The 10,684-nt window shown below is 36.7% G+C and overlaps 1 protein-coding gene across 1 annotated transcript; it reads right to left on the reverse strand.

Annotated features, from left to right (window-relative positions):
- Positions 1-7,810: 7,810 nt before the first annotated feature.
- Positions 7,811-9,982, reverse strand: PTH (parathyroid hormone). Its single transcript, XM_077819957.1, has 3 exons — positions 9,946-9,982; positions 8,473-8,566; positions 7,811-8,099 (listed from the first exon to the last, which is right to left on the reverse strand). Exons 2-3 carry the CDS (start codon positions 8,556-8,558, stop codon positions 7,811-7,813), a joined length of 375 nt encoding a protein of 124 aa, XP_077676083.1. The 5' UTR covers positions 8,559-8,566; positions 9,946-9,982.
- Between the last annotated feature and the right edge of the window lie 702 nt (positions 9,983-10,684).

Consider the following 10,684-nt stretch of genomic DNA (forward strand, 5'->3'; position numbering starts at 1 on the left):
CTCTTGAATTATGATCACAAGATCACCCATGCTGTTGAGTTTTCATATGCTTGTCGTTTTGAAACCAATACCACAGCGTTAGATTTGGATCCTGGCATTTGAATCTGAATACCCTGGTAAATTGAGAGGGTCTAGATCTGTGGTTACAATTTTGGCCCAAATCACAAAGTATAGTGATGAAGGAGGAAGTGGAGATGTAGATATATCAATTCAGTAGCTATGAAATTACTCTGTTCTCCCCCATCTATATGGATCTTTATGTTTCTCAGAGCAAGAAAAAATGGATAGAAACTAGATTACTGATGGAGGAAAACCCAAGATGAGGCATACAAGTTGAAGCGCAAATAACTTCTACATGCCTGCGTTCATAGATTCTCTCTTCTCGTCTCCCTACAAACATGCTCAAAAGCTGTGGGGATGAGTTGCTTCATCGCTCTGCCTACATAACACAACCCAGCATTTCTTGCATAGAGGTGCATTCATCCTTTTTCACTGAGCTCACCCATATCCAAGGTTTATTGAGATACCCGGAACTGAACATCAGCTACATGTCTAACATGACACCTTCCTTCCCCTGATTTAGTCCATTTAGAAGTCCTAGACATACTAATCAAGAGCAAGTCATTACTGTCTGGAGAAAGAGAGAGAAGAGTAACTAGGAATCCTTGTAATAGAGGCTGTCAACACCATGTTTGAAAAAGGGATATTACCTCCCACCTTAAAACCTACTATAGTCTCCCATTCATAAAGAAACCTTTATGAGACATAACAGATCTAACTTGGTACCAAATCTATTTCTTAGCAAGCTAATCACACAGCAAGCAAGTACAAACTCCAAGCCAATCTTAGATCCTCTCCATTCTGGACAGAAATAAATCTGAAACAGTGCTGGTGGTGCAGATGAATAGTCTCCTGCAATCCATGGACAAAGAACATCTGTTCCCATACTCTTAGACCTCACTGTTATAAGATACTCTGTCCCACTTAAGAGATGAGACAAGGGTCAAGGGAAATGCTCAGAAATCTTTCCTTGAAGGCTATACTGGGAGGGTGCTGCTGGACAACTGCTTTTCCACCACCACTTTTTCCATATTTACATTTAGATTCTATGAGAAACTGATACTTTATGGGCTCAACTGCCAATGATGTGCAAATGATGCCTGACTCCCTTAATCCTTCACAATATATGCCACAATCTTGCAGCTATCTCCATGTCTAGCAGAGATTAGCACATAGATGAGAAAAGAGTTGGCTGATGTTAAATCTAAACAAAATGAAGAGTTAAGCTTGTAAATCTGATCAAGAGAGGGCCTCTAGTAGCTCCCAGTTCATTTCAAGAATGAATTAAAAATCCTATTATTAATTCATAAATCCTTTAATAGGCTGGGATTGTGCTATCTCAGGGATCACCTATCCATCCACGACTCTCCTAGACAGTTATTGTTATGCTCTACATGCTAGACAAGCTCAGTTGTTTGGTGCATGCTCCATATGGGAGGAGAATAAACTGACCCCAAGCCTGAGTGCATTCAGGTCTAAACTCAATGCTTACCTCTTTTCTAAGGATCTTATCCAGTATTATTATTAATTAAGTATTTTATATTAGGGTAGTGTGCAGGCTGATACCTCAGTCACCCCCATTGTACTGGGCATTGTACAAACATACAAAAACAGTCAATTCACCAAAGAATTTACAGTCTAAAACCAGTGTCATCTTCTCCCTTGGAAAGCTGGAAGAAGAGGATGGAGAGAGAGGAAGAAGAAAGAGAAGGAAAAATATTTGCAGTGCAGGGAGATGAAAAGAATAGAGCCCCCTTTGGACACAATCTTACACATTTTAATAATTATTCAGTTCTTAGAACCATGTAATATGAACTGTGGCAGTATGCCTGATAGATGGAGATAGAATTGTTCCAGTAACATGCGTGACAACCTGAGTTAGGGGGGTACCAGGTATGAGAATGCATTGCTAGCATTCACTTTGCAAAGGATGATGTCAAACTAGTGGAGAAAGTTCACCAAATTGACTCTGATTCCAGAGATTGAAACTCAGTATAATCTTTGCCTGGTTTGCTCTTTAAAGTTTGCTCTGAAGTTTCAGTGTGTTTATATCTCTGGCCTTGTCTAATGCATTATCAGGGCTGGAACTAACCTTTTCAGATAGGGAATCATTAACAAATAAGTCTTAAACTTTACATGAGATGTGTCCATGAAGCTTTTCTCCCTTATAACTTTAAATGGCATATGAGAAAAACTGGAAGCTTAACTACTGAATGCAACAAAACGTGATTCAGTTAAATGAGCTCTCTCTTTCTGTCCTTTAAAAACAGAGAGGTAAACCAGACTATTCTGGAAATCCATCATTAGGACAATAAAATGCCAACAAAGCTAGCACAAAAGACAAAGTAATTAGAATCAAGAATGTGCTACCTAGGCAAGGAGTCAAATGTTATATGCTGTTTAACAGCAGTCTCAGCAATATTCAACAGCAGTATTTAGAGGAGACAATGCCAGCAGCAGCAAAAACAACAGTAGTTTTCTCAACTGACCTTACAATTTCTTCAGTTTTTATTGGAGTATATTTTGTAGGCTTTCATTGCTGTACTATCATTCTGCTTCCCCAGAAGTAAAACAATTATTAGTTATTAGTTCTGCACAGCTTTTGGAATTTCTTTTTTGGGAGTATTCATAGCCTCTTTAGGGCTGGCAGGAGTCAGCATCTGCCATGATTGCTGATTTAATTATGCCCGTTGTTTCAATAATAATTCAGTAGTGATTCATATATGGAATATTTATGTAATAAATTCAGGATACAGTATTTCCTTTCTCCCTGCAGGCAGCTTAGTAGTGTCAAAATTAGGAGTGTGATTCTACACACTCTCCATGGGAGAGGCCTTGAGCATGGTGTTGCATTCCTGGCCATCTTGGGTAATAGCCATTGATGGATTTATCCTCCATGAATTTACCTAATTGATTTTTTAACCCATTTATAGTTCTGGCCTTTACAACATCCCCCTGACAATGCGTTCCACAGGATGACTGAGCATTGTGTGAAGACGTACTTCCAGTTGTTTTAAACCTGCTGCCTATTAATTTCTTTGGGTGATCCCTAGTTCTTGTGTTATGAAAAAGTGTAAATAACATTTCCTTATTCACAAAAAGAAAAGGAGTACTTGTGGCACCTTAGAGACTAACAAATTTATTTGAGCATAAGCTTTTGTGAGCTACAGCTCACATTGGATGAAGTGAGCTGAAGCTCACGAAAGCTTATGCTCAAATAAATTTGTTAGTCTCTAAGGTGCCACAAGTACTCCTTTTCTTTTTTGCGAATACAGACTAACATGGCTGCTACTCTGATTTCCTTATTCACTTTCTTCACACTGTTCATGATTATATAGATCTCTATTATATTCCCTTCTTAGTCGTCTCTTTTCTAAATTGAACAGTCCCAGTCATTTTAACCTCTCCTTATATAGAAGCTGTTCCACACACCAGTCATTTTCGTTGTCCTTCTCTGCATCTTTTCCATTCTAATATATATTTTTTGAGATATGGTGATAAGAACTACACACAGTATTCAAACTATGGGTGTACCATAGATTTATATAGTGGCATTATGATATGTTCTGTTTTATTATGTCTCTTAATGGTTCCTAACATTGTCAGCTTTTTTGACTGCTGCTGCACATTGAATAAATGTTTTCGGAGAACTATCCGTGATGATTCCAAGATCTCTTTCTTGAGTGGTAACAGCTAATTTAGATCCCATCATTTTGTATATATAGTTCGGATTATTTTTTTCCAATGCACATTACTTACACTTATCAACACAGAATTTCATCTATCATTTGGTTGCCCAGTCACCCAGTTTTGTGAGATCCCTTTATAACTCTTTGCAGTTAGCTTTGGACTTATCTATCTTGACTAATTTTGTATCATCTGCAGATTTTGTCACCTCACTGTTTAGCCCTTTTTTCCAGATCATTTAGGAATATTTTGAATAACACAAGACCCAGTCCGGATCCTTGGAGGACCCCACTACTTACCTCTCTCCATTGTGAAAACTGACCATTTATTCCTATTTCGCACTTTGATTGTCCAGTGGCCCCGCTGACTGTTTCACAGGTTCCTACTTCTGATGTACTTAAAAAAAAAATGCTGTTAGTTTTTGTGTCCTTAGCTAGTTGATCTTCAAATTCTTTCTTGGCCTGTCTTCTTATACTTTTACACTTGACTTGCCAGAGTTTATACTCTTTTCTATTTTCCTCACTAAGATTTGACTTCCAGTTTTTAAAGGATGCCTTTTTGCCTCTTTTACTTTGCTGTTTATCCATGGTGGCATTTTTTTGGTCCTCTTACTGTTTTTTTATTTGGAGTATACATTTTGTATGAGCTTCTGTTAAATAGTTTCCATGCTGTTTGCAGGCCTTTCACCCTTGTGACTGCTCCTTTTAATTTCTGTTTAACAGCTTCCTCGTTTTTATATAGGTGCCTTTTTTTTATGTTAAATGCTACTGTGGTGGGTTTCTTTGGCATTTTTCTCCTACATGTATATTAAATTTAATATGAATATAAATTTAATACATTATGGTTGCTATTACTGAACGGTTCAGCTATATTCACTTCTTGTACCAGATCCTGTGCCCCACATAGGACTAAATCAAGAATTGCCTCTTCCCTTGTGGGTCCCAGGACAAGGTGATCCAAGAAGCAGTCATTTATGGTGTCTAGAAGTTTAATCTCTGCATCCCGTTCTGAGGATAGTTGAAATACCACATTATTATTATGTTTTCTGACATTGTAGCCTCTCTACTCTCCCTGAGCATTTCAGTCCCATCACTATTCTGGTCAGGTGGTCAGTAGTATATTCCTACTGCTATACTATTATTATTCAAGCATGGACTTTCTGTTCATAGAGTCTATGGTACAGTTTGATTCATTTAAGATTTTTACTTTATTTGACTCTGTGCTTTCTTTCATATATAGTGCCACTCCCCGACCAGCACAATCTACTCTGTCATATCTATATATTTTGTACTCTGATATTGCTGTGTCCCATTGATTATCCTTATTCCACCAAGTTTCCACGATGCCTATTATATCAATATCCTCATTTAATACGAGGCACTCTAGTTCACCCATCATCCATTTTAGTATTTAGACTTCTAACATTTGTATATAAGCACTTGTACATTTTATCCATGTTCAGTTGCTTGCCATCATGTGGTATATTTAAATGGGATTTATGTTTGACTGTTCCTCAGTAGCTCCTACCCTTTACCAACTTCTTTCCTATCCTCTTTACTAGGATATAGAGTTCCCCCTTTAATATATTCATCCCTAAGGGATGTCTCCACCCAAACCGCTTGGTTCTCCGCACCTGTCAGCTTTCCCCCAGCTCTTAGTTTTAAAAAAATCTTCTACAACCTTTTTAATTTTTTATGCCAGCAGTTTGATTCTGTTTTGGTTTAGGTGGATCCCATCCTTCCTGTATAAGTTCCCCCTTTCCCAAAAGGTTTCCCGGTTCCTAATAAACCTAAAACCTTCCTCTCTACACCATCATCTCATCCGCGCATTTACCAATATAAATACTGACAGGAAAATCAGAGTTCATTATGCTTTATAATAATGTCCAAGAGCTTTTGGTCCATTTTATTTGGTGATACATAAGCGAGACATAGGTACAAAAATGCAATTTTATTCCTTTTTAAGTTATGCACAAACATACAACAAAAGAATAAATAGAAGGTGCACTTTAAGGCCCCAGTCCCACAAACAGATGTACTATCATAGAACCCTAAACACCCATCGCATACTATTCACTGTAATAGGACTTTGTGCAGGTGCAGGGTCTGCATTAGCGCATCATCTGTTTGTAGCATTAGGGCCTTTACATTAGTAAAGGTATAGTCAAGATAACAAAATACAGTTCACTAGTTGCAAGTATATTTCTAATTTGCAAAAGATTTGAATTTATATTTTGAAATTATTATTTATTATTTGTTCACTGGTTTCCCAAAGTGTGAAGGCACCAAACAGACAAATAAAAATTACTGGGAACAGGGCAGGTTCTAGGGGCACGCAAGCAGGGCAGTTGCCCAGGGTGCCAACTTCCAGGAAGCGCTGTGCTGTTGTTACCCACTCTGCCTTTATCTTTTGCTCTATGCTTTGCCTGGCTGGCCATTTTCCATTTGCTTCATTGATTAGCCAGCCGTTTTTGCCCCCCTCCCCTTGGCCATTGCAGGGAGTGGGTGGTGTTGAAAATGTTTACTTCCATGGCTGGCAAAATGGCTAGAGAACATGGGGAAAGCCAGGCTGGCTGAGACCAACAGTTCATCTCATCTAGTCCAGTATCTGATAGTGCTCTGTAATAGATGCTTTGGAGGAAGGTGCAATAAACTCCACAGCAGACAATTATGGAAAACATTACCTATAGGAAAAATTTCTTCCTAAACTCCATTAGTCAGACGTATGTTTATGCTCCAAAGCATATGCTCCAAACCTTCAATTCATGAGGGTTTGTATCCCTTCCAAAATTCAGGTTAAGGATTTTTTGTTTGCTATTCTTTTTTTATCCTTACAATTTTACTTATAGACCCTTTTGTTATTCATAAAAATGTCCAGTCTTTTTTTGAATTCTGCTAAGCTCTCAGCCTCTGTGGTATATTGTGGCAATGATTTCCACAGGCTAATGGGAACCCGTTGCAAGGATTTTAGAATCTATTACCCCATTCCTGTAAATACTTATGTCTGCACATGAGTAACATTACCCATATGAACTATTAGTCCTACATGCATCAAGTTACTCACAAAAAGGGGGCCTAAGATAACTTACAGACAATTTAGAGAGTGAATAATTTACAGACAAGAGGGAGGATGAAAATATTTTGTACGATTTTGGTTTTAATTTTAATTGTCTGATCCATACCTCATTCCCACTTTGTGTTACCTAACCTCACACCTAGATGCATGCCACTACATCTCCTTTTATTGTTTATGTTATAAATCCTATCCTTTTGGCCTTTGTTGGGTAATTAAACCTTTCCCTTATTTTAATATTATATTTAACCCTTGATTTTTCTATTGTTTATAGAATTAGTTTTAATTCTAGCCCTTTCCTTTTAATAATTAATAATCTTTGTTTTTCCTGTGTTTATATTTGACCTTATTTTATAATATTTTTTAAATTAAAATCCTCTTTTTTTTATTTTTATCTGTAATTAACACTTCCCAGATCTTGGCCTGATCTTGTAAACGGACGTGAGCTTAACTTTATGCATTGTGAGTGGAAGATCAATGGGACTGGTCACTTTTTGTAGAGTGAAGCACATGTTTAAGTCCCTATAGAACTGGTGCCCTTTTTATTATTGGGTCAGATTCTGCCATCCTCATTTAGGTTGATTAGTAATTTATTCTGTAGAGGATTCCACTGGGTTAAGGTACTACTCAATGTAAGAGTTGTAAAACCTGGTCTTAAATTATTTTAACTCTGCCTTTTTTGCAACTATTTATATTTATACCTCCTTCTTGTTTGGTTTTTTAAACATACTTTTTTTTTTAAACGTTGGAAATAAATGGGACACATTAGCAATTGAATTAGATATTCAAAAATTATCAACATTTGAGATGGGTGGGTATGGACAATCTCTTAATCTAGGTTTGTAAAGGACCTAGCTGAATGGAGCTGCAGTCTTGGTTGGGGCCTCTAGGAACTAATGTAATACAAATAATAAATAATAATAAAATGCCCTAGTTGCTCAGTGACTTACAGACATGTGCTTACTTGGACAGATACAATGCTATGCCTCTTTCACTGGGACTTTGTTTTGAAGAGTATGTTGTCCATGTAAGCTTTGTCCAGAACAACAGGTTTCTTCTGCATTGCTGCCTGCAAACGCTCAGGGAGCAGCCTCTGACTTCTGATCTCTCCCAGAACAATATCATCCCTCTTTTGGGGCCTCTGGGTCCTAGCATCCACCAGTGCCTCAGGAGCACTGTGCACATCCTGCAGTTTCATCTGAAGCCAATCCTGTCTCTCCACAGTATGCCGGTGCTCCCCAAGATTGTGCATCAGTTGCATCTCACTCACTGACCTCTTCCTGTATGAAGGGTGAACAAAGTAACAATCTCATAATGGCCTTTCCTTCAATTCTTGATCTCCACTAAAGCCCAAGTTTGGGAACTTTTGGGAGGCAGTGCAAGGCATATTCATTCAACCTGGATTTTTACCCAGGAGGGGATATACTGTCTGCTGGTGGGAGAGGAAATAGTGATATTTAATTGGTGATGGATTTATTAGTCAGAGGAGGGTTAGAAGAGGGAAATGGTCTAGTTTTGTGGCATTGTTTATTTTAATTCTTGTACTTGATGTCAGATTTCAGATGATGATAGGCAGATAATCAGTCAAGAGGAAAGTAAAGAATATTAGTAAAAATATCCCCAAATTCAAAAAATGTATAGCAATATACTTACGTCGCTGGTCTTCCATCAGATTTTGCAAAGAAACAAATTGCATATACAACAACTGCAGTCTTAGCCATATCTTTGACAGAAATCATGTTAACTATAAGGATAAAAGGAAGGAAATTTGTAAATCTATGTTTCAAATAATTTCAAACCAGTTAAACTAGGGGTACAGTTAGGGTTAGGTACAGAGAAAAGTGTTGAACACGTATATAGTCAGAAAAGAGATTGTGTAAAAATGTTTTTCACATGTAGTGGATACAACAAGGAATTTAGGTATCAGAAGAACTGGATTCTATTCCTAATTTTTATAAAGACTTTCAGTACAATCTTGGGCAAGTCTCTTAATTGCTGTATGCCTCAGTTACCCCACGTTATCATCGGCATAATAATACCCACCATTTTAATATCTTTGGATGCAAAGCAGTGTTTAATTGCAAAGTATTATTATTTATTATTAATTTCTGTCTCATGGAGATATTTGTAAAGCTCCTTGAAATACCTGCATACAGCTATGTAAATGCAAAGTATTAGATTTTGTCTGCTTCTTGTGTGTCACTAAACTTTGCTGATTTTGCTGATAGAACCAAGAATCTTGATTCTCTTATGGCAGCTTTAAATTGGCATAACTACTGAAGTTAGTGTTGTTAGTCCCTATATAACCTGATGTGAGAAAAATCAGAATTGGGCCCCAAGTTTTTACAGTTTCTAGTACTACATAGGTCATATCGATATGGAAGAGAGATGGATTTTATTTTGCTTTGCACATCAACAAAATTGTCAGTTGAATTATAATTGCAGAATATTTAGTACTGGTGATGGCAGAAATAACTTTGAAAGGCAGAAATAACTTTGAATTTCAGATTCCAATTTGAGTTCTTAGTGGTGATAGCTAGAAAAACATCTTTTGAGTTGTAAATAAAGCAAATCTGATGTGAAGTATCTGAGACAGAATAAATATAGAACCCTCCAATGCCATTTTTACTGTTACTTTCCTGTTTGATTTTTACAGTTTTACTGTAGGTCAAAAAAACATTTACAGCACCATGTTTTACATCAGAGCATGAATATGCTCCAAGCACAGCATCTAACTAACTATTTTAAATGCAGTGGTTGAATTCACTTTGAGTTATTTCTTTAATCCACCATCACAGGTGAATTTTATTCATTTAACTGAATTTTAAAAAGCTGATTCAGTTAACAATCTTAAAAACAACAGATTTTCACTTTCATTCCATTTTTATGCTTAACCTAATCAGAAAACAAAATACACAAACTGAATTATAATTTGTTATTAAAATCATTTATCTAGTATATCCTAAAAGAAAATATGACATACTTACCAAATAATGTCTTAAACAGGTTTCTGCTTCTGATAAGTCAGCAGCTGACTGTCTTCTGATGTTGAGTATATTTAAAGACTACTGAATTGGTCTAGTGAACCCCTTAAATGTAACTTTAAAATAGAACTTCTTAGTAACTAAGAAGCCCTTTTATTGTCTCAGTTGATGTCACTCCCAACACGCCCCCCTGATCTTCATCCAATCCTCATCCAATCTTATGCTTTTTTGTTAACTGAGCATTTAAAGAAAGAGAGATAAAGGAAAGGTTAGGCTAAAAGAAAGTATCCTGGGTAACTGTGAAGGAGTTTGACTTTTGGAGAATCTGAATTTGGGTTAGGAGGAAAATGCAAGTAAAGAAATTATGTCAGTGTCTTAATTTATTGATCAGTTTTAAATGTTAATGAGTCCACAGATGACTAAAGTTAGTAATTTGAAAGTGAAGTGCAATGACCAAATAAAGTAAATGTCATGTTTCAGTAGCCTTTACTTTTCAACCCTTAAATAGGCTAGATAACTGTTATTCAATAAAAAAGAAAGAAAAACTATTTTCAGTTGATAACTTTAATTCAGTATTGAATCTTGCTTTCAGTGTACATGTTGCAAAATAGAACAGATTAATACTAATGAAATGGATCAAATATTCAAATATTTTAATAGCTAAATTGCAATTTCTACTTGATCCACTCTGTTCCTTAGTTTTACAAAAGGATTTCTGACCCTTGTTATTCCTTACCCATCTAACAAAGGGGAAATAGTTAGGATTGATATCCTCAACTGCACACTCTGGCCCCAGTTCAGCAGGGTACTTAAGCACGTACCTTACTTTAAGCATGTGAGTTGTCCCATTGACTTGCTGAATTTGGGCCACAGTCCTGACT

This window comes from Eretmochelys imbricata, chromosome 6 (genome assembly GCF_965152235.1).
Source record: "Eretmochelys imbricata isolate rEreImb1 chromosome 6, rEreImb1.hap1, whole genome shotgun sequence".
NCBI classification, from domain to species: Eukaryota; Metazoa; Chordata; order Testudines; family Cheloniidae; genus Eretmochelys; species Eretmochelys imbricata.

Excerpts from the sequence above, each read along its gene's own strand:
- PTH (XM_077819957.1), bottom strand. The coding sequence starts at position 8,558 with ATGATTTCTGTCAAAGATATGGCTAAGACTGCAGTTGTTGTATATGCA. Across the intron at positions 8,100-8,472 it reads TCTGATGGAAGACCAGCGAC|GAAGAGGTCAGTGAGTGAGA; the intron begins GTAAGTATATTG and ends CCCTTCATACAG.